Here is a 24,720-nt window from a genome sequence, read left to right on the forward strand (position 1 = left end):
ATGGGTCTAAAGCATATGGAATCTCTGGGAGCATCTCTTATCCTGAGCCATAACGGAACACTGGCATGCTGCTATGGCAAGTTTCACACTTAACTGGCTAAATTAAGCATGTAACATGGATTTGATGCCTAGGAGTAGCTCTCTAGCAGTGGATTTTTCCCCCACTTGTCTTTGGAAAGAATAACCTCTCAGTTTCTGCTATGTCCTCTGTGATCCTCACGGGTAGAGACTTGCAAGCTGTGATGGATGTGGATCCATAAAAGAATCTGGTAAATTTAATAGCTATGCCTGTTTTGTATGGTGCAAAATTCTGCTCTTCATTCAGTAATAATAGAGATAGAGAACTCTTGATAACTATAAACTTTTGATGTTAGCTTCATTTGTACTTCATTGCAGTAGAATTTATCTGATTCAATTATATCATGACTTGATATCACACCTAAAATTCTTTTTCGACAACCAACCGCTGACCAACATTCTATATATGAACTCCTCTCGTACTTCAATCCAACAGATTTAATACTTGTGATGCACCCTCACCTCACACTAAAGCAAACATTAGTGGCCATGTTTGTCACTAGTCTACCTTGTTAGTGATGCTTTTCTGCTTCTGCTGTGGTTTGAGATTAGTGGTCAGGTGGACCTGAGAACTGAGCTGTAGATGTCAAGCTTAGCAAGTGGAGGCCCTACAGCCATGTGCATTCTTTTTGGGGGGTTTATCATTGAAAAAAAAATCCTCTTCTTGATGTCACAAACTTAACTACCTAAGCATCAGTATAGTTCATAGTTTTTGGTGTGCCTTATAGTCGATTTGAATGCTTCTCGTTGTGATTCTTTTGCTATTTTTCTGTGAGCTTTCTCTGAAAATGGATAAGAACTTCACCTAATCCATAAGTAATTGTTTTGGTGTATACAAAGATCAAGCAAGTTCAGCAGGTGTTCTGAGTTTGAATAACAACCTATCCATGTGGAAGAGACCTATGACATAAATGTAGAAATGAATGATCATTTAAACTTCTACGGAAGTTGGATAACTTTGTCTATATATGGTTCTCTCCTTTCTCTGCTTAATAAAGTGCAAGGCCTATGTACAAGATCGCTTTAATTTCGGTAGAACCATAACAATGACAGATATATGTTTCAATCTATATGATGAAAGAAAAAAAAGGATAACTCCAATGTGAGTTCAGCTCTTGTAGTACATCACACCTAATCTAAGTGTTAGCTGCAAAATGGGATAAGAATACAATCATGTATATGTAGCATCAGAGTTTATCAAGATTAAGAGCATATTTGAATTATGGAGAAAAATTATTTTCCAGCTAAAATGTCAAGAGAAACAATTCTCCAGCCAATGCCACTTATCTCATGAATCTGTTCATCACTTCCTGTTGCCAAACAATAATAAAGGCTGTCTTTAATTCCCACATGCTACACTTTTTTCATTACACTTGTTTGGGTAAGAAGACTCATTCAGAGGAGACTCCATAGCAGAAAGTTATGCTGTACACCTCCTGTTTCAGGCTTTCAGCATACTGCTGATATGTTTTAACCTGAGACTGAAAAAAATTGGAACTTTATAGATGTGTGACTTGTCAGTTGAAACCTTTAAATATACACTATAAAAATTACCGTTCTTTAATAATTTAACCTTTTAGAATAGCTTGTGAGTTATTATAGTGTCAGAGTGGAATTCTTAGTTCGACACTCATCTGTTACTTTATAAAATAAAACTTCTATCTATTTAATTCAGCTCTGCTTCTTAGGCTCATTAAAATGTCCCGATCTAGCTTTTTTAAAATACTCGGTGAGTTATCAAAATCTTAAAAGATCTTTTAGTTGGCCTAACCAACCAACATTGTCCTCTTTGCCTAGAATGGTTTGCATTGGGCCATTGCTCATGAGCAAACTGTTCTCTATTAATGAGTTAGAAAGCTTTTGAGCTACTCCAGTAGTGCAAGGCTCTCTCTTTTTACATAGTCTACTGTAAAGAAGCAGAGAGGTTTGAATGAACTTTAACCCACTAAAATTTAGGGGAATTTTCATCTTGTGGCAGAGCATCTCTCTCAACCTCCGATTTAATGTTATTATTTTTCTTCCAAAAACAGTACCTACGTTTCCTGGAAACTATTCAAATGATATTGAATCAAGTTTAACCTAATAGATACGGAGAATAATCTGTTCTTTTTTAATGCACCAACAAAAATAAATTATTAATGTGAGGTGAAATGGGATCGTCCGAATACACGATTAAAGTTTAGAGGCTACTACAGTTTAGAGCTTCAATACTAACATTTATTTGTCGTTATAGAATTAAACGCAGTATCATTCACAAGATATCGTTGGGAAGACGAGAAAACTATAAAATATTATTCACAAATTGTTTCTTTTTTATTAAGATAATGAAATATTATATACGAATTATTGTGCATTGGAATTTGGAAGCCACATATAGGTGAGAAAAGGAGATATCATCCATCCCTATGGTGAAGGGTTGCAGGACAATTCCTCACATGGTTCACATTGGTGCATTAATTAGGGGACACTATCATCACTCATTAGTCTAATGGCTTTTCTTTTTGGCCCTTAGAAAAAAATATCTTATTTGCTTCTATTTCTACCAAAAGTTAATATTTACATATGCATATCTCTTAAATTATATCTCATTTGTATAATTATCTTTTAATTAATAGAAGTGCTTTAAAAATAGAATTATGATATCTTAAAAATTAATTAACTCCAAGGGATTTTATAGGGTATACATGCAATGCAAAGACCTTGTTCTTCTCAAGGGTATAAGTAGAAATATTATATTTATATAGATATAAAAATGAGAGATTTGTAAGAGTATATATACAAAAAGGTTATAACTCTGCTTCTAGGATGGGCATTGTTAACTCTTTCCGTATTGCTTATGTTTTATATACCAATGAATTCCTCTTCGTACAAGAACAATCGATAACATGAAGAGAGCAGCAGATCGATGATATCTTGGGAATATTATTCACACCTGAAGAACGAACGAGTGCGCAATCGTATCATCGAATACATGATAATTTGTAGAATTAGAGCTGATATGATCATGATCATTAATATACACAAACAAACGACGTGTTGATGCAAGGTACATGCTACGGCAGTCAGCAACGGCATTCCTAATCACAGAAGGAGAACTGCCGAGAGTATGAACTACCATTGGGGGTGCAAAGCAATCTCAGATATGACTCGAAATAAATTTTGACCTTAAAATCTAATTTAGGCTCGTCTTATCTACAGTTCGAGCCGAGCCTAGTTGAAGCAAATAACAGTAACTGAGGCCATTCAAATATTAATTAAACGAGTCTCTTCGTTCCTTTCCTCGTCCCTCAAAGTGTAACAATTGCTGTTCGCCTAAGGTCATCTGACCGCTTATCAGGCGAAGAGCTGGTTGTCATTTGTAACCCGATCTAATCCAATGATCTACGGACTTTTTTTTTTCAAAAAATAAAAGAAAAAATACCACCACCTATGAGGCCTGATGACCGGGCTTTTTCACTCAAGTTGTTTAAGCTCAAGCCTAACTTAAATGAGTTGGGCACTAGCTCAATTCATTTCAAGCCTTAAACAAACTTATCTTAGAGCATATATAAGAGGAGGCTCTATATTTAGAGCCTAAAAAGGCCGGTGCACTCTAATGCATTGGGCTCTAATATTTATTATCTAATTAAGAAAATATATATTTATGTATATTATTTTAAATCACTTAATAAGTTTTTGTTGACTATTTTTTGGTAAAAAAATATATAGTTAAAAATCTCTCGAGATTTTTAAAATAAAATTAATATTCAATATTTTATAAATAATTTAAAATTATTAAAAAAATATTAAACTCATCAAAATTATATTACATTAAATAAATATCGAAATAAGCATTATATGTCATTACTAAAAGCATCAAAATTATATTACATAAAATAAGCAAAAATTAGCATTTAATAATAGAATAATAAAAAATACTGATTGAACAGGCATAGACACAAGAATGTAATTATTTATGTATTTTTTATTTGATGTATTTCATGTTTGATATACATTATGTTTAGTGTTTATATTGAAAGATAATTTTAAATCATTATCTAAATAATTTTATTACACACCAATTTAAAATAAATAAATAATAAAAGATATTTATTTTATAATTTAAAAATAATTTAAAAATAATTTAAAATAAAACTTATTCTAAAAGTCTAACTAGAGACGTGCTCCAAATCTACTGAAATCTGTTGATAAATCTAATTATATACTCAATTTAAATAATTAAATTATTTAATAAAAGATACAAATAAAATTTAAATTATTAGATTGAAATTTCATAGGGTAGAATTGAAATTTCAAAATGTTATAGTAATTTAGAGACGTGCTCCAAATCCATAAATCAGGCTCTAAATTTGGAGCCGTATTTGAAGCCAATCGAAACTTCACCTGACTCCAAATTTGATATTTTAGAGCTATCAAATATTAAATTTGATATATATATAATAAAAAATTAGAAGTGTTGCGCTCAAGCTCAAATTCATCATGCTGGCCTCGTCTATATTCAAGCTAAAAGCCCGGGCTGTTCTTTTATTTTGACAAAATTAAAATTTTAATGTTTTTACCTTGCTACAGTTCCATAGGCCATAGCCAGTATAAACTGTCGTCCCATTCCCAAGTGAACCTCGACATCGTTTTCATTTCAAATTTGCTTTTGTTTTGATTCTGAGAACTAAGTCATTTCGGCAGGCGAATAGTTAGCTCAACCATAATAAGAGGTAACTCAATCCTCCAAGGCATCGTTGGAGAGATTTAGCTTAACAAAAATGACATGTAATAAATGAGTAACTGCTGACCACCACCAACCTCCAATAATAATAAAAGAAAGAAGGCTCTTCCTCTTACGCACGCATCACATACACATCACAGGAAACAAATCTAGTTCAGTAATCATTTTCTCAACTCAAACCAGTTTTAAGCGAAGGACTAATAAATCCACTAGAGAAGAAGCCTAGGTAGCAGTTCAACCATCAAGGGATAACAGATTAAGATGAGTACGATAAACAAAACGATCACAAAGTATATACAAATAAATAACGATCAACCACAAAGGAAAGCCATGTGATTCTGAATCAGTTGTGATGATAGTGTGAATCACTTCGCGTTAATAGTCTGAAGAAGATAATCTAACAATATAAAAACCTCAAAACAAAAATAGAGTCACCGTAAGTGCATTAGCAGGATGACACTTTCATTTAGCAACAAAGCCTATGACTACAGATAACTAATGGCTTCAAAAAATAATAAACCATTGCGTTGCTGTTTTATCTTAAATGCTCAACTACATTATGCAGCAGACAAAACTAAGCCAGTTCTGAGGGGATGTGAACCTCAACTGAGTGGGGTGTAGTAGAGTATGGTTTCCTGGCTTCGACATAGGGAGTGAGCAATCACCCAGAAGACCGATACTCTATGAAGAATGAGGACCGCCTAGCTTTTTCAGAAGACATTATGTTAGTAGCTCCTCAAATCTTTACAAGATCAAAGGAAAGAGATATTACAGGTTTTCTGAAGAGGCAGCATCATAGCCGAAGAATATCAAACAATAGAAGCATGTAGACAAGGAGCAAGGAGGCTATTCTGATATTCTCATTTGTTCGAAGGTAGCAGGTGAGGACGAGCGAAGAAGAAAACCACAGAGTGAAGTACCACTAAAGCAATGAAGGCCGAAGTCAGAATATTCTGATATTCTCATTTGTTTGGATGTAGCAGGTGAGGATGAGCGAAGAAGAAAACCACATAGTGAAGAACCACTAAAGCAATTGAAGGCCGAAGTCGAACGAGTTGTTAGAGCAGGACAACGCCTTCTCATCGCACAAAAGAAAAGAAGATATAAATCTTAGTTGCACAATAACATTTTGGTGATAAGTTTTCTACTCACTAGGACACAATAAATAGCTCGAGTATTAAAATAAGACAAGTATAGCAAGGCAGCTAAAGTTGTAAGAAACTTATCCAAGTTCAAGCAGATGATGCTGAGGTCGCTCAATTTAGGACATAGTTCAGAGCCAAACAAGATTCAAGAGATATCACTGATACAGATCATGCATCTGTCCATACAAATAGCCCTCAGCTCCTGCTTCGACGGCTGTATCTGGCATCGGAGTTTCTAAACAAGAAAAACCAAACTTTTTAGCTACATCATGTGGGAGAGATACCCACGGATACACTCATCAAAGTATAGGCATATCCACGAAGAACAAATTTTAGCTCACCCATTAGCATATGGTGATTCTTCACGAGTGCTGCGATAAGGTGGTGATTTGCTGTTGCTGCGACCACGAGGAGGAGAGACACTGCGACGCCTTGGAGAGCGATAGCGAGGACTATAACTCCTACTTTATAGCAATTAATTACTATAAAATACAGAATTATAACAGTTGTATGATAAAGACGATTAATTATGCTACTTCTAAGTTGAGTAGTCCATGAATTAAACATACTTGTAGGCAATTACAGAAGATATAGCAGCATCGAGTCAAAAGAATCAAAGGGTACAAGCATAACCCGAAGAACCTTTGGAAAATACTGAAGCTCCATGATCGAATATACTGCTTTAAGGTACAAAACTTCAAACATTAATTCAGTATGTACTTCACTAGCATTAAGCAAATATTGAGCCTTAATCAACAAACATAATTGTTCAAACAGCACGAAGATTAGCCAGTAATAGTGGTATTCAATTTTTCTGAAGACAGAATAGATAGTTTGGAACACCCTAAGTTCGAAAATGGAAAGACAGGTTTTTATCTGAGGATTTTCTTAAGACATCTACTTATAGAAAAGAAAAATCTGGAGGCGAAAAAACGTATCTAAGTTTTACATACAAACTTTGAGGCATATCATGCTGATTTGTGTTCAATCTCAAGAAAGGGTCATTCACAGGACCAAGTTCTCCTTCAACCTGTTATTTTTTCTAATAAGAGAGCTTTTTGCCACCATATGTATATTCTGCTTAAAATAAATTCCTAAAATATATTCTGTTACACATAGAGAAGAACAAAGAAAATAAGAGTTAAATTTCCAGTAAGCAGTCAAGGAGATGGTAAGGGTAGTGTTGGTCATCAATCTTAGTAGTACAAACCAAACTTTACTTGGTCTGTCAAGCTATATTATCCTATGAAGAATGAAAATCACTGAATATATCATTAAGAAAATAATATTTGCTAATTTGCTAATGAAAATGTAATAAGATTAACTAATCTTGGCAACTGTAAGCAGGGATACTTTCAATTACCTTCTACCATAGCTTGGGCTCCTGCGATATCTAGGACTTCGGCTACGACGTCTTCCACTACCTAGACCTCCAGGACCAATCCGCAAACGGCATTCACGAGCAAAATGACCAGGCTCTCCACATTCATAGCACTTCATATCAGACCCTCCGTAACGATCACGAGCTCGACTGCTGCCACTGGAGTTGTGGGACAACTCAATTCTCCATCCATTCTTACCTGTTACAGGACAAACACACAATATGAATTATAAACCAGTCATCACAAATAGCATCAGCCAGAAGTAGAAGAAAATTAGACTTTGGGAATTGATGATAGCTGAAGTAAATTCATGTTTTGCATCACACAAACCAGATAAAACTTACAAGCTCCTTTATAAGTTCATGTATCATTTACACACATTGTAAGAGAGCACTCACATATTGGAATATTAATTGTTTCATGAAGTACACATTGCAATATTGCATTGGAACTTCATAGAGCTTCATGCAGACTTTGTTGTCCTTATACATAACATCAGACTTACGACTCAGGCTTGAATAGCATAACTTATCAGTCGTGGTCATATCAGTCCCTGAACATGCATTCTACACATCCTTCTCCCTGGCTCACTACAACCTTTGAGCACCCAAAAGACATGCTAATTCGGCATCGACAACTAAAAAAGGTCAGTTAAAGAGAAATTATGTAATAAGCATAGAGCCTGGACCATATAAACTGCAATAAGGAACAGTTGACATTTAATTGACACTCATGTCATTTCAGTCTCAAAAAAATAGAAATACTTTCCAAACTACAAAGTTTATGAGTTAATTCTGAAAATGATCCAGATAACTGGACATCAACCAAAGAATATATTTATGAAAGAGAAAGTAAAAACAGTTGTAAGAAGCATCCTAGATATAAGGAAATCAAAATAAATCAGGCCCACATATCCAATTAAAAGAAGCAATAATCACAGAAAAAATTACATAAACCAACTAATAGATCACTAGTTCAAAGTGACAATCTGACTAGTTAAAAATGGGAATCTGACATGAAAGATAGAGGCAAGAGGAAGCATCAATACTATGCTTGGCTGACACATTACATTTGCGACCAAGTATAGAAACAAGCACGGACTTCTATTAATAATCAGTCATTACAACACAAACAAAACAAAATGGGAGATCCGGAAGATTGAAGTCTATTAGTTGAAAAATATGCTTCTTATATTGTAAACGAAGTTCAATGATTTCTAAAGAACCTTACTGTCTACCAAAGAATCCATCCCTGCATGTATATTGTACATGGCACATGACACTGCTAAATTCTTAGCAACCATGCCAAGCAGTAATAGCATTGAAATGGTAAGCCTCACGTAGGAGAAAATGATTATAATTAAGGCCTCCATATGACCATCTCACAGTACATATAAGAGAAGAGAAAAATAAGTTTACTCTATTTGGTTTGAGAAAAGAGAAGAGAAAATAATACATTTACCATTATACTCTTCATCTAATATTTAATCATTAAAATAAACTAGTGCAAACGTATCCATATACAAGCTATAGTATATAATTTTTAATCATTCTCCTTTATATTTGTTAATAGAATCCCAAAAGATCAAGTGAATAGTATAATAGAATAAGGACATATTTGAAATATTAAAATATATAAAAGAGTATGTTTTCTTTTCTCTTTCTTTTTCTCTCTCTCTTCTTAAAATTCAATCCAAACAAGAGAAATTATCTTCTCTCCCGACTTTCTTTTCTCTTCTCTCCTATTCTCTCCATCCAATCAGGTTGTAACTGAACAAATACAGTCTTTAAGACACATAATAAACCAAAAAAGCATATAAAAATGTAATATCTGTAATTAAGTTGTAATTTGTTTCTGAAATGATAAGCACTAGTATATCTTTCTTACATTCGGCCAAATTTAAAATAATCACCGATTATAGTTGCTTGCGACATTTGAATTTTATAAACCAACACAATAGACATATGCAAGCAGTGCTCAAACAAAAAAAAAATCATGCCAGTAAATTCAGGTAGAACATTGTCCAAAAAATATAGAACTGACAGCTATTCAAAAGCAATGAAAAATACCTACCAATAGATGGACTGTAAATATACATTTGCAAGAAGAACATGCTGACGTTATCTGTACTAGCAAACTAAAATCCTTCTCATCAAGTTTTGAACAACTTTTCAAGTTGATACTTACCATCCAACTCACGAATTGCATCCTGAGCATCTCTGCGATCATCAAAATCAATAAAAGCAAATCCTGGTGGTTTTCTAGCCACCCACACACTGCATCAAGAATGAAATATTTTCAGCACATTATACTAGTGTGGTCTCGTGAATTAGCATTTTCTAAGAATATTATTTAACTAGATACTAGAAAATTCCTACCTGGAATACATGAATACACGATACATCCACAAAACTTTTGTCAAGTATAACCACTAGCTTGAAAAAAGCTTATGCAAAAAAAAAATATAGTCCAGTTCAACACACTCATGAAGCATACTAGTCAAGAAATTAAAAGAGTATTTTGCAAAAGATGATAGTTTACCACAAAACAAAGTTCCAATTCTCCATTATAAGGATTATCGAGAAGATACTACTGTGCCACACATCACAAAGTCGGTGCTACACTACTCTCAACTTATAACCATCTTTAATACTTGTTCATCATAACTATAACCTTATTTTTGGTGTATAGCAAGCATGTAGATTTCTAGGTTTTATGTCTAGCAGAAAAGAAGAGAGATCCAAGTAGCTAAATGAGATGTGCTATGTTAAATAAATTAGGAGCAGAGACGATCAATCCTCTAGCATCTTTTTTTTTTTGTTGATCTGTGACAAAAATATTATAGAAGAATTAGCTGAAATGAAGATAATGCAAATAAATGTAAATTGATGGACAATTCTAATATTATTCTGCCGCTCCAAGGATAAGTTATTGATTATCAAAATAACTATATTGGAATGAGATGAAATGAAAGTTGGCTCCAAAAAATAGAAATCTTTTGCACAACTGTCAATAAGAGTTTCTATCACAGGGCAACCAAGCAAGTTTTGGAGAGAGGTCTTTAGCTAAGAACATATTTACAGCAAGAACTAGAGCGATGAAATAAGAAAAAATACGAGACCAACAGCATGGATATCAATTAGATTTTTCTAACAAATTAATTCGCCTTACCTTCTTAAAACCCCAAATTCACGGAACTTATCTTCAAGCTCCCGAGCAGTCACCCGTGGATCCAAATTGCCAACATAAACACGAGCCATTCTGTACCAAGTGTGTTAACAAATAAGGCCACCAAATTTAAAGAACAAACTGAATCATAAGGAATTTGCCAAACAAATTCAATTTTTTTCCTAAAAATAAAAAAGAATAAAGTGAAGAAAAGGATTATCAAAATCTAACAGAACCATAAGCAAATTGAACAATCCAAAAAGGACCAGTAACCTTACGTGCAATTCTTCGATCGCCGCTCATACGTCAAAGGGAAAGGAAAAATAAACCAAAAGAACATATAGTATACGGGCGATCGACTCCGGATAAAAATTTTAAGATCGAAAGGTAGGTGGGGACCGGTGATTCTAGGGTTTGAAGCGAGATAATCGGATAGGGGAACCGAAAAAGGCGAGAGATCGGTAAGTAACAAGAGAGATGGAGACAGAGATTGAACGATTTGACGGATCGATTCTTACCTGAGGACGAGAGAAGGAAGAGATTCCGATCGAGAGCCCCGAGGAGCGACTCCGGCGAGAGATCGAGGCGAGGCAATGGAGTAACTTGACTTAATTGGCCCCGAAGCATTTTAAAGACGAGAGAGTCCAGGCCCAAGGCCTTGGGTTTAGTATAACTTGGTTCGCGTTATAATTACGTAGATTAACCCGTCTAACTTTATAATTCGTAAGCCTTTTAAATCTAATGCTCTTATTTCCTTTAAGAAAATGTTATTCTTACACCCATTTAATTTGAGGGGATATCAATATGCAACATATTTTTTTTTTATAAATATAAGCTAACTTAGCACTTGAAAAAGACTATATTATAGTAAAAACTAATCTTTATATTACACTGAAGGTGTATGGATGCAGTTCTTTTCAGTAGTTAATTTTATAATTTATATAAATTAAAATTCAGTTATATAATATATTGTAAATTGCACGTAGATTGCCTCACTAGGAAGCAACTAACTGCGTGAGTGCGTGGCGGTGAAGCAGTATACAGATTGATTATATATACCCGACAGTTCATTTCGCGGTGGTCACGTCCACCACCACCTCAACGTCTACCTCCATCGTGTGAATCGATCGAACCCACGCAAATTCTAACACCCAATTCTCTTTCGGGAAATCGTCTTCCATCTTTGTCTCGCAATGGGCGGCTCTCACAGTCGCGAGGGCTTGGAGCTCTCCGATTCTGACGCCGAAGACAACGAAGACAACGAGGAGGAGGAGGAGGAGGAGGAAGAAGAAGAAGAAGAAGAAGAAGAAGAAGAAGAAGTGGACGATCGATCTCGCCCCAAAATCCTGACGACAACGTCCATAGACGACGTTGATGCCAAGCTCCAAGCCCTCAAGCTCAAATACTCCTCCTCCTCTGGAAACCCTAAGACCAAGAGCGCTGCTAAGCTCTACCTCCACATCGGCGGCACCTCCCGGGCCGCTCGCTGGATCGTCTCCGAAAAGCTCGCCTCATACTCCTTCATCAAACCCTCCTCCCGCTCCGATCGCGACGCCTCCGACGACGAAGGTGAGTGGTTCTTAAAGATCGGGGCCAAGGTCCATGCCAAGGTGGGCCCCGAACTGCAATTGAAATCGTTCCCCGAGCAGCGGCGAGTCGACTTTGTCGCCGATGGTGTCTGGGCTCTCAAATTCGCCTCAATTGAGGGGTACCGGGATTTCCATAATCAGTACCAAACTTGCTTTTTCGAGAACATTTACCGGCTCCCGGCTACGGAGGAGAACCGGGTTAAGGTTTTCGGAAATGATTTCATGGCATGGGCACGGCCGGAGGCGGCTGACGATGCTATATGGGAGGATGCAGAGGAGAGCTTCGAGAAGAGCCCAGGACTGGGGACACCTTCCCGCTCGAGCCAGGACCTTCTAGAGGAGTTTGAGGAGGAGGCAAATGGGGGAATTCAGAGCCTCGCGCTTGGGGCATTGGATAACAGCTTCTTGGTCAATGATTCGGGTATCCAGGTTGTCAAGAATTTTAGCCATGGGGTTCATGGGAAGGGTGTTTCTGTTAAGATTACCAACAATGGCAATCGGATTATTGGTAATTCAACTCCAAAGAAGGCGCTTTTGATGAAGGCTGAGACCAATATGATATTAATGAGCCCAGGAGAAACAAGAAGACCCCATTCCACTGGGGTGCATCAGCTTGATATCGAGACAGGGAAGCTAGTTACTGAGTGGAGATTTGAGAAGGATGGAACTGACATTACTATGAGGGACATCACCAATGATAATAAGGGGTCCCAGTTGGATCCTTCGGAGTCAACATTCTTGGGACTGGATGACAACAGGCTCTGCCGCTGGGACATGCGTGACCGGAGAGGAATGGTTCAGAATATTGCCAGTTCAATGGAGTCTTCGCCTGTGCTGCAGTGGACACATGGCCATCAGTTCTCCAGGGGTACAAATTTCCAGTGCTTCGCATCAACCGGTGATGGGTCCATTGTGGTAGGCTCACTGGATGGGAAGATTCGCTTGTATTCTAAGAGTTCGATGAGGATGGCAAAGACTGCATTCCCTGGGCTTGGTTCTCCTATCACTCATGTGGATGTTACTTTTGATGGGAAGTGGATATTGGGCACCACAGACACATATCTGATCCTGATATGCACTGTATTTAAGGACAAAGATGGGAAGGAGAAGACTGGCTTCAGCGGACGAATGGGGAACAGGATTGCTGCTCCCAGATTGCTGAAACTTACTCCATTGGATTCACATCTAGCAGGGTCAAACAGTAAGCTCCACGGAGGACAATTCTCTTGGGTGAGTTCTAATTAGTTTTAGTATACATGGTTAATGCACATTAAGGTTTTGATTTTGATTAAATTAATGTTTCAACCTTGGATTAGGTTAGTTGCTACATTAGTATTATTAGATTTCACTACTTGCACAAAATTATTACAGAGCCATTAATGTTTTTGTTTCAGTCAAATAAAAGAAAGGTATTAGCTGAAGTTGTCATTGGCTCTTTAAATCTCAATTAGAAAAGAGAGTTATTACTTTCATACTTAGATTTACCTTTTGGCAACTATTATCTAGATTTAAGTGTATCATTTAATTTTAGAAATTGGAAGCAGTGATCCTTAGTGAACTACAATAATTTGGACAAAACCTGGTCAAATGTAGTAGAAGGCAGGACAAAAAGTGAAAGAACTGCAAAAGAAGAGAAGGAAGCAGACGTTCATGTGAATGTGGTTTGTAAGATGTAGATGTGACAGAGGGTAATAGTTAAGGACTTGATGGAGTGGCAAAAGATAGTAGAAAATGTCACAAGTGAGATGACATGAGATGGTAAATGGTGCTAGACATAATTCCATAGATTAATGAAAATCAGGTAATGAATGCCATGGAGGCAGGAAGTTCCTATTTACTATCACTGAAAAGCTGAAAATTTATTTTGAAGGCAGAAGTGATTGAAGATCCTAGCGATAGACAAGTATGAGGTATTGTTTGCCTAAGATTTAGAAAAAGAATACAAGCATTTTCCTTTGTGAAGCAGATAATAGGTGCATATAGTTTGTGGCCAGTCTATAGAATTTGTGAGAAGTAGCATTACACCACTATTGTTGCTTGATTAGGAACAAAAAGGCTATTATTGTAAGGACTGACCCAACTATATATCCTATAAGAGAAGTCATGGTGTCGAATTATGGGATTTGAAATATATAGAGTTGTATTAGAGATATGGAACTGGAAACATCATAATCACTTTTTAGAAAGAAGATCTGGATGATATTCTGTGATGAATGTGAAGCTAGAAGCTTAGAACCATGTTTCCATGCAGAAGAAATAAATGATGCTTAGAAACACTTAATTTATGCAGATCGAAGATTCATAAGATAATTCATCAAATATTCCATATGGTATTATTAGCATTGGAGCATTGGAAGTAAACCCTAAACAATAAATGGAATTGGCCATCTTGCATTATACAGTCTGTTAGAAGACTTGCTTCTGCATGCATTGCCAGAATTGCTGAAGGACAGGAATATGCCTAGTCATTCAATTTCAAGTTTTCAACTAAACTGAGTTAATAGATGGAGCTCTATCCTCAAAATGTCAATTACTATTGTTACAATTTAAGTGCAATCTGAAAATTCTTTCTATATTATATGCTACTCTTTTCTCTGAGAGTTACTGCATTTGTTTTTCTTCTCTTGGATATTTACTGAAAGGAATGCTTGCTGGTAGTTTACTTTTACATAAGTCCTGGAGAAAAGTAAGTTCAATCAGTGAGCATACACAGTCACACACATAATATTACAGTTACATTGATTCTCCTACATATTTTGTATGAACAGGTCGGTAATTATTTGTAGAGTTGATGATGCTAAGAAGTTTCTATGCCCTAGAATACTTCTTTTATTGTTTGTTCAACCAAATCAATAATTATCAGAAAGTAGGAAAATGATTTCTACAAACCTCAAGAATATAATAATCTGTACCACACAATGAACATTAAAAGATAATATGGTGCTGTTCTCACCTTAGTTTGGTTATCAGAAGTTTAGTGTACTTTGCTTTCCCGAGGTACTCATTTCCCGTGGCTTTGCGATCATTTGGGAATTATGTAGCTTGTGTACATCTTTCTGTGGTTTATGAATTTTTGGTAATCCAGTCTCACTTTTCTTCACGTCTAGAGTAGTATGAGAATTACTCTTGAGAAAGTAGTGTCAATTTTTGTGTATAGTGATCCTGTTCTTGAAAATGTTTGATGTTTCTTTCTTGAGGTTTATTGTATTACAATCCTTTCAGGTCACTGAAAGTGGCAAGCAGGAGAGGCATCTGGTTGCAACAGTGGGCAAATTCAGTGTCATATGGAACTTCCAGCAGGTAAGAAACAGTAATCATGAGTGTTATCTGAACCAGGAAGGGTTGAAGAGCTGCTACTGCTACAAGATTGTCCTGAAGGATGAATCCATCGTTGACAGCCGCTTCATGCATGAGAAGTTTGCCCCAAGCCATTCCCCTGAGGCACCACTAGTCGTTGCGACTCCGATGAAAGTCAGCTCCTTTAGCATATCAAACAAGCGCTAGTTTCTGCCAATTTGATCTCCTTGCTTCTTCTGTCAACATATTTGCGTAAAGTCAGAGATGTGCATATAATCAAGTTCCACCTAGCAAGTTAAGGGCAAGGTTATGGGGATTGCCTAGTTTGAAGTTAAAATATGTTTCTATGTAATTTGATTTTTCCAAAATCTTATCGAGTCTTACTCCCAGTGCGTGGCTAAGGAAATAGTGATTGTATTGATGGATGTTGGTTAGATCTCTGTCTTTATTGGAATATTGCTGCGTGTGTACTGTCATTCTTATCTTCTACTTTGAACTTAGACTAAGTGCCCTTACAGTTTTAATAAAAAAGGACTCTTTCTTAAGTCACAGGTTTGGAGAAACGAGTCACATTGGTAGTGGTGGGTTCGTTGAAATTCTCCTTGTTCTTATCCTTTTCAAGAGGGTGGAACTTGTCAAACACTACTATTGAAGGGAATCAAGGGATGGTAAAGTTAGGCACTGCCCTTCTCTCTTTCTTTTCTCCCTACCCTTGTATTTAATCGAACAGGTCGATGCTTTGGGCCCAAGAGTTCCTAATGGACGAGGACTTGGACTCTGTTTGTTGTCCTTTGATGTGGAAAGGGACATAGTAGTCTACAATCTTCTTAGTCATTTGGTTTAGCCTGAGGTGCAGATCTGTGCAGGGGAGGAAGGTGGCAAGAAGGGTCACAACTCACATGATTTGTTCTTGTAGGGTAAAAATATCTGGGTGAAGGAGAATATTTCCGCTGCACTCTTTCCATGGTTGATGTTTTCCTTGAGAGATTCCCATATACTAATATCTTCTGTTGCTGGAAAATGGTTATCTGATTATATATATATATATATATATATATGGGTGGACATAAAGAAGAAAAAAAGAAAATCATAACCTTTGTTATTATACTTTCTCCTCGTACGTCGCTAAATACGGATAGTGGATAAAGCATAAGAAATTAAGAACCTATATATATATATATATATATATGGATAATACCCTTCTGTCCAATATCTGGACATTTCTCTTCACAGCATCCTCTACTTCCCAGTGGTCCTACCAAACCCAAAATCATGGCAAAGATATCGTTACCTGCCGGCCCACTAACTAGTTCAACCACTGATAAAGATATCAATCCATCTCTCGAGCAACAGTTCACCAGTATGCGGTCATTATCCTCTACGTGGATAGTCCATGTCTACTTATTCTTTTTCACTTTTAGATGAAATGAAAGATATACTATAGATAATGCTTGAATGTGGAAATAATCAAGTAGATATATAACTCCTTTCAATCTTTTCGGCGCCGCGTATCTTATACTAGATATCCAAGGGGATTTATCTAACCCTAAGACAGAGTCGTTTGCAGCTCAAATTAAGGGCTCGTCTGTAGTCCACGGCAAGAATCCCCATGCAAACAACCCTTCGGCTCACTCGATGGATGACACGTGTAACCTAACCATAAAGAAAAATTATTTATTTTAAGCTTCTTTACTCCACCTTACTTTCAATGCAAGCTTTCACCTTCTTCCAACCATCCCCATATCACTTTCCCAGTTCTCACACGACCGAATGAGGCCATGAAGAAAAGGTAAAAATTAGGTCAAAAAGCAAGTAGAGACAAATAAGCTTCATATTTTAAACTGCAAAGGAGATCACAAGAGTGCAAACTAGTTCTAATTAATTGGATGGTCTCCACCACCTCTATATATATATATATATATATATACATTTTTGTTTTCTTCTCATGCATGTTTGTGTGCATACTTTAGCTTATCCTAAACTTTGAAAGCTAATCTTTTGATCTGGGTTTACCGATCGCATTAAACTTTAATAAATCCCACCTTACCTGCACATTTTGGATAAGGTGGATCACACCATGAACTCTAGTCTGAGGACCACCAATCCACCAATTTCTCTATAATTGCCCACTTCTAACGTGTATGTTAAAAGAGGAATGGTCCAAATCTTGTCTCAGTAACACTTCCTCCTCCTTCTCGAAGGTACTAGAAAGTACGTTTTCTTGTACATTGTCGTCTGTGGTCGTCTCAAATCTCAATACTAACAATTTCTTATTAATATTTTGTTTATTATTGCATGTGCTGACGTGGAGGGCGACGTGGGTCCCGCACGAGAGGAGTAGATAACGATCAGCTCATCCCCCCACCCCTTGAAGAAGAAGAAGAAGAAGAAAAAAAAAAAAATAGAAGACCAACCGAAGGCCGGAGGGTCAAACGTCGGGCCACGTCGGCAACCCGGAATCAGCAGACGTCATCCCTGGTGGATACGCTGACTTGGCGAGCATCGGACGTGGGAGGAAGGAGCTTGGGGGGCGGGGGGTGATCCACGCCGTCCGAGCGTCCCCGCAGCGAACTTCCTAGATCTTGCGAAGGGGGAACGCCCTCCTGACACGTGGACTCGGCTACCCTACTCGACTTTCCTAACACGTGGCGGGTCCTCGTTGGTTATCTTGGAAGGCCGAGTTGGGCATATACTGTGTCCTTGGTCATGGCTCCTCGTATTCTTCATGTGGTGTCTTTACTTCGGACAGCTGGAGCTTATCCGGTTGGCTTCGGACCGGGAGCGGGACCAGGAACCCGACACGTGTCGGTAGTACCGACAGCGGACGGAAATGGGCCTATTAAATGGATTCGCTCACCTGCCGGTGAATCATTGACCTTCAATAAAGCCTTGTAGAGTCGTAGCTGTAGCAGCCGTAACGCCAGTAAATTCGTCGATCATTACCATGTTTATTTTATACCGTCAATATCGTTTGTTATAATGAAAAAAAAACTAAACGCCTTTGACTTCATAATCGAAACTTTACTTAATTGCCTATAATGGTCTGACACTGTAACGTGAGATGATATAGAGAAATAAATAGTAATTCATTAAATACTCTAAAATTTTAAACAATTAAAAAATAATTATTTTATATTGTATACTATTAGATTATGATAAGATTTGAATTTTTAACCTCTACTTTTAAATGATTAAAAATAATAATTTTTATACTTTATGCATTACGATACGATGATGAAACAAGAGTGGTGTATTTTCCCCGGAAAGGATGCAGCAATTGAGCTCATTTATATAATTCTCTGAGCCAAAGATGCTCATAGAGATTCCTCTAAATCCTTTATCACGAACTAAGCATGCTTCCTCTTTTTCCACGTGAAATGAAGTCGTCATCTTATCCTTCTTTCCTCCTCCTCCTGTTCCTAGCTATTCCTGATAGAATTAAAGCATCTACTAGTATTTTCTTGTACACAGAAAAACGTAGCAATTCCGCAACGGAAACTAAAGAGACCGCAAAAGGAGCACGTGATTTGAATGAAAGCATCGTCTAGTGGCAATGCCGTCATTTCGAAAATTCATTCCAGATAAGCCACCGTCTACCGCCGGTCTCCATCCCTTATTCAAACCTCATTCCAAGCTTATCCCCTCTTCGTCTTCTATCCAGTTCATCTTCTCCCCCTCTCTCTCTCTCTCTCTCTCTCTCTCTCTCTCTCTCTACGAACGAGGCAGAGTTTATTCGGATAAGTTATTCCCGCTATTCTCTCTAATCGAGCTTACTGGCATAAACGATACATACCCATTAACTCCCCCAGTACTTGAGTTGTGGCATGCTCTCCTCTTCCTTCCTCCTCCTCAAACTCTGCAGCACCCACCGATAACACCAAACCCTAAAGCTACCCCTAGTGTCTCGCCATTAGAGTAGAGATAGGAGAAACGAAGGAGATGCCTTCGCTCTCCGTCGCCTCCCCCTCCTCCGTCTGTGACTCGCCGATCTCGCCGGCGGCGGCGCCCCGACGGATCATCGTTGGCCACCGCCTTCCCCTCCGGTGCTCCCCCGACCCATCCTCGCCCTTCAACCTGTCCTTCTCCCTCGACCCCGACTCTCTCTCTCTCCAGCTCATCTCCGGTCTCCCTTCTCCGGCGATCCACGTCGGAACCCTACCTCCCGCTGCCGCCGCCATCAACCCCTCCCTCCTCGACGACCTCTCCCACCACCTTCTCTCCCACTTCTCCTGCTTCCCTGTCTTCCTTCCCGCCGACCTTCACTCTCGCTTCTACCATGGCTTCTGCAAGCACTACCTCTGGCCTCTCCTTCACTACCTCCTCCCTTTAACCCCTTCCTCTCTCGGCGGCCTACCCTTCGACCGCTCCCTCTACCGCTCCTTCCTTTCCGCGAACAAGCTCTTCGCGGATCGTATCACCGAGATCCTTAACCCCGACGACGACTTCGTTTGGATCCATGATTACCACCTCTTTGCTCTCCCTTCCTTCCTCCGCAAGCGCTTTTTTAGAGCAAAGCTTGGATTTTTCCTCCATTCCCCCTTTCCTTCATCCGAGATCTTTCGCACGATCCCCGTCCGCGAAGACCTCTTGCGCGCCCTGCTCAACGCCGACCTCGTTGGGTTTCACACCTTCGATTACGCCCGCCATTTCCTCTCCTCGTGCTCAAGGCTTTTGGGCTTGGACTACCAGTCTAAGAGGGGCTATATCGGGATTGAGTACTATGGCCGGACGGTTACTGTTAAGATTCTTCCTGTGGGGATCGACGTGGACCAACTTAGATCAGTGGTGGAGTCGCCTGAGACCGCGGCGAAGGTCCAGGAGCTTATGGGGACGTATAAAGATCGCATTTTGATGCTTGGCGTCGACGATGTGGATCTTTTCAAGGGGATTGGTCTCAAATTACTGGCCATGGAGCAGCTTTTAGAGGAGCACCCAGAGCTCAGGGGCCGGGTCGTGCTAGTCCAAATCAGTAATCCGGCAAGGAGCCAGGGGAGGGATGTGCAGGAGGTGGAGCAGGAGACCCGGTCGATCACGAAGAGGATTAATGAGAGATTCAAAAAGCCCGGATATGAGCCAATCGTGCTTATCGATCGCTCCATGTCAACTTCTGAGAAGGTCGCCTTCTACTCTGTCTCAGAGTGCTGCGTCGTCAATGCAGTCAGGGACGGTCTCAACCGTATCCCCTATATATACACAGTTTGCAGGCAGGAGAGCCCAGCATTGGAAGGGAAGCCAAAGAAGAGCGTAATTGTAGTGTCAGAGTTCATCGGTTGCTCCCCGTCTCTCAGCGGTGCAATTCGGGTCAATCCTTGGAATGTTGAAGCTGTTGCTGAGTCGATGAATTTGGCCTTGACAATGCCAGAGGCAGAGAAGCAGCTGCGGCACGAGAAGCACTATAAGTATGTTAGCTCTCATGATGTTGCCTATTGGACCTGGTCGTTCGATCAGGACTTGCAGCGGGCTTGCAGGGATAATTTCCTTAGTGGATCTTGGGGTATTGGGTTTGGCATGAGCTTCCGAGTTGTTGCTCTTGGTCCTAACTTTAGGAAACTATCAGCGGAACATATTGACTCAGCTTACCGTAGGGCAGGCAGTAGGCTTTTCTTGCTAGATTACGATGGTACTTTAATGCCACAGACCTCCATCAGTAAAACACCAAGCAATGAAGTTATTTCTGTTCTGAATGGGTTGTGCGCCGACCCAAAGAATGTAGTATTCGTTGTCAGTGGTCGAGGGAAGGATGAGTTGAGCAAGTGGTTTGTCCCCTGTAAGAAGTTGGGGATCTCTGCAGAGCATGGCTACTTCACCAGGTAGATGTCTGTTTACATGTTTATAAATGGGAACATCTTGTTAATGGATAGTTATTTGGGAAGCATTTTCACTTAACCAAATCAGATCAGGATTCCAGCTTTTGATGGAAAGTACACAATAATCTGTTTAACATAAAATTATTAGCATGCAATTCTAGTGAACGTAGATTGTGCTCAGAACTTATTATGAATTTAGCTATTGGGATATGTGGGTAAGTTGTTGAAGAAGGAACACAAATTTCCGTAAATGTCTGAATTAGCCTGTTTCATATGAAGAACAATAAGATGTAGATGAATATTGTAGATTAGAATGAATATTCTTGAAATTGCACGTGGTAAAAGTAGATGTAGTTAGAAGTCAGAGATGTCGTAGTTCCATTTAATGTTCAGAAATATTTGATGAGCACACCTTTTGATTATTATGCTAAACTAAAACTTTTTAAGTGATTCAAGATGCTAAATAATTGTATGTGGGCCTTACATATGAAAAAGAAAAATACTTGTTTCAAGGATGCCAATTTATTATTATTTTGTTGTTGCTTAAGAATGGTGGTTTTGAGTTACTGCTGTTGCTGCAGGTGGAGCGGAGATTCTCCCTGGGAGTTGTGCAATATAACGGTGGACTTTGATTGGAAAAAGATTGCAGAACCAGTAATGAGGCAATACATGGAGGCGACTGATGGTTCTACAATCGAATTTAAAGAGAGTGGATTAGTATGGCACCACCAAGAGGCTGATCCAGATTTCGGGTCATGCCAGGCAAAAGAACTCCTTGATCACTTAGAGAATGTGCTTGCAAATGAACCAGTGGTTGTGAAAAGGGGCCAACATATCGTAGAAGTGAATCCTCAGGTAAAGGAAAGATGCAATATCATTTCTTGTCGACTTCTAGTTAATGATCTGTCATAATCAACCAATACTTTTTGAAGTAGAGGCTTATGAATTAGGATAATTTACTCTAGAGATAATATCACATGATTATCATGTCTCTGCAAATATTTACTTTTGCTGTGATTTTGTACTGAAGCTTCTCCTTGTACATTTGGGTTAATGTGATACCATCAGGGGATAAGCAAAGGTGTCGTGGTGGAAAGTCTCATCGCAACCATGGCAAGTAAAGGACAACCGCCAGATTTCATATTGTGTGTTGGTGATGATCGATCGGATGAAGACATGTTTGAGAGCATCATAAGGTCCACAAGCAATCCTTCATCGCCAGCAATTCCAGAGGTCTTTGCTTGTACTGTTGGTAATAAGCCAAGCTTGGCAAGATATTATCTCGATGACACAGTCGATGTTATAAAAATGCTTCAAGGCCTAGCAAACTCATCATCACAACCTCCCAGATCATCGCAGCGCCAGGTATCCTTTGAAGATTCGCTCTGACTGAACTGAAGTTTCTTCTTCTCATGCTGGCACAAAATAACCTGAGGTGAGTCAGAATCTAATGAAGCAGTGGTGAATTGGTAACCAGACACACACTATAATAGCAGGAAAATGTTACTCAATATCTTTAAGAAGGGAACGAATAATCAAGATTTAGTTCAAGTCATCTGCGATAGCAGTTACACAGCTAGTTAGTTTCATGTCATCCTCTTCACTGTACCTATCTCAGAAAAGCTTCTCTTTGTCCTTGTAGATGATGACCACACATATACGATACCATCCATTTGATATTTTTGTTCTTCTTGGTGTACGCAACTGTATTATGTGAATATATGGCTCTTATTCTCTGATGGTGAGTTGTGGGAGAAATGTCAATTCCTGGTGGTTTCCTATCTATCGATACCTGTGAACGTTTCTTCTCTGAGGACCACAGCCCTGTCTGTGGCTGTGGGATTCCAACGGTATTGCCTTTGCATGTCTTGTTAATTGTCTGTGTTGCAAGAGATGCACGGTGGGTAATTAGAATTGGACTAATATTGAACTTTGGATAATATAAAGATCTAGACAAGGATGCTAGCTAAATTGCCATCACTCATTTTATTCAAACGATAATCTAATGTCTCAATCGCCATGATCCGGTCAAACAGGTAAAGCAATGAAGAGAGTGTTTGCGACCATGATCATAGTAATATGATTCCTTGCGGGGAAACCGGAGGAATTTATTTACGTGTCGTGTCTCCAATCGTCATGCCTAATGTCCATGTACTAAGGAAAGCAAATTCTTCTTATCTCATTGTTATCTTCTTGTTCTTAGTCAAATTAGCTGCCTATTTTAGGTGGCGTTTTTTCTTTTCTTTTTTGTTGCCTCTGTTAACACACAGTGGATGATTGATTGTAGTAACTCAAATTCTTCCTATAATTGATTGCAGCATTTCGTTGGTTTATCCTTGTTTTTTACACTCATTCAATGATTAGATTAGCGTGAGGGAGTGAAACTCTTAGGTAGTTTCTTCGATCCTTCCACCTTTGGAGCCTTCTCTGGTGAAGAGATCTCAAAGTTAGTACGGGAGAACCGTATGAGACCAGCCTGCAATTGGATTGGATCGAAAAGGAAAGGAGGTCTCGTGTAAGAGACAAAGGGGCGGTAGAAAGAAATTTTCGGCTTATGAGACAACTTAGTCTCCTCTATGAGAAGGTTTTCTTTGATGTGGAGGGGGCAATTTCTTAAATAATATTATAAAAAAATTATTTGGTGATTTAATAACTTGGTCGATTCGGTTGATGGTTTGACAATTCAGTTAGCTTTGGAGAAAAAACTCGACAGCGCAACGAGTTGGAGCAAGTCTCCACAGCGTTTGATTCAGAGTAATTGTTTGACAACGTATATGGCTTGAAGCCTAGACTAATCAGCTAAAAGTTCGGTGGAGCCTAAGTGCTCTGTATCTAGGAAGGGTTGGCCCTTTGTCTAGCTCATATCTAATCTTCGGGCTCCTGAATAATAATAATTAAAAATAAAAATAAAACTCAAGAGTCCAGTAAATAGTAACTGTCCAGATCTAGCTCCAATTACAATTTAATTTTGTCTTCAAAAAAGTGTTATCCTACGTCCTATTAACTAATTTTAAAAGGTAAAACCAGTAATAAAAAAAAGGAAAAAGAAAAGAAACAGAGAGGATTAAATTCTGGGCATTCGTGTGCCATAAATCCAACACCCCAGTCCAACTGTTCCATTACTAACGGAAATTCTTCAACAGAGAGGCCGGCCTTAAGGCAATTAACCCAATAGAGTTACAGTAACCATGGACTCCACATGGCTTTACAAGTTTTTTTTTAGTCCAAGGATACTGGTTAGGCCATTGTTAACCCACTCTCCAGGATAATATTTTATTTTGGACGCTCAGATTTGACTCTCGAGCTAAGAGTCTACGAGTTGGAACGGACTTTGCTATTGGGAAAGGTGCGATTAACAAAGAAGAACAGTGAATGCGACAACGGTGTAATGTCCACTGCCTGTCATAATTTACAGGCATAATGAACTGCCAGCCGTGGGCAAACAAAAGTTTTTAAGTGAAAACAGAGTAATGATGGAAAAGATGGTAAAAAGAAAAGAAAAGAAAAGATATAATAAAATAACAACGGACG

At 38.5% G+C, this 24,720-nt stretch overlaps 3 protein-coding genes across 7 annotated transcripts; 2 read left to right on the plus strand and 1 right to left on the minus strand.

Annotated features, from left to right (window-relative positions):
- Window positions 1-5,229: 5,229 nt before the first annotated feature.
- On the minus strand, window positions 5,230-11,182 carry LOC140799807 (serine/arginine-rich splicing factor RSZ21-like). 5 transcript variants are annotated; one of them, XR_012111081.1, is made up of 7 exons: window positions 11,015-11,182; window positions 10,500-10,589; window positions 9,516-9,604; window positions 7,310-7,526; window positions 6,288-6,407; window positions 5,574-6,181; window positions 5,230-5,502 (listed from the first exon to the last, which is right to left on the minus strand). XR_012111081.1 is itself a non-coding variant. In XM_073154291.1 (6 exons), the coding sequence occupies exons 2-6, from the start codon at window positions 10,586-10,588 to the stop codon at window positions 6,142-6,144; spliced, it is 555 nt and encodes a 184-aa protein (XP_073010392.1). In that variant the 5' UTR covers window position 10,589; window positions 11,015-11,154; the 3' UTR covers window positions 5,230-6,141. The 5 variants fall into 5 exon arrangements, 3 of the variants coding, with proteins under 3 accessions (XP_073010392.1, XP_073010381.1, XP_073010405.1); XR_012111079.1 differs by having other exon boundaries at window positions 6,288-6,410; window positions 11,015-11,154; XM_073154291.1 differs by having other exon boundaries at window positions 5,230-6,181; window positions 11,015-11,154.
- A 387-nt stretch (window positions 11,183-11,569) lies between these two features.
- On the plus strand, window positions 11,570-15,858 carry LOC140800908 (protein CYPRO4-like). The gene is made up of 2 exons (XM_073155837.1): window positions 11,570-13,315; window positions 15,308-15,858. Exons 1-2 carry the CDS (start codon window positions 11,690-11,692, stop codon window positions 15,587-15,589), a joined length of 1,908 nt encoding a protein of 635 aa, XP_073011938.1. The 5' UTR covers window positions 11,570-11,689; the 3' UTR covers window positions 15,590-15,858.
- A 3,007-nt stretch (window positions 15,859-18,865) lies between these two features.
- On the plus strand, window positions 18,866-22,928 carry LOC140793946 (probable alpha,alpha-trehalose-phosphate synthase [UDP-forming] 11). The gene is made up of 3 exons (XM_073145735.1): window positions 18,866-21,192; window positions 21,771-22,044; window positions 22,258-22,928. Exons 1-3 carry the CDS (start codon window positions 19,322-19,324, stop codon window positions 22,576-22,578), a joined length of 2,466 nt encoding a protein of 821 aa, XP_073001836.1. The 5' UTR covers window positions 18,866-19,321; the 3' UTR covers window positions 22,579-22,928.
- Window positions 22,929-24,720: the final 1,792 nt, after the last annotated feature.

The sequence above is a fragment of the Typha latifolia genome, chromosome 1 (genome assembly GCF_019914945.1).
Source record: "Typha latifolia isolate L0001 chromosome 1, TyphaL0001v2, whole genome shotgun sequence".
NCBI lineage: Eukaryota > Viridiplantae > Streptophyta > Magnoliopsida > Poales > Typhaceae > Typha > Typha latifolia.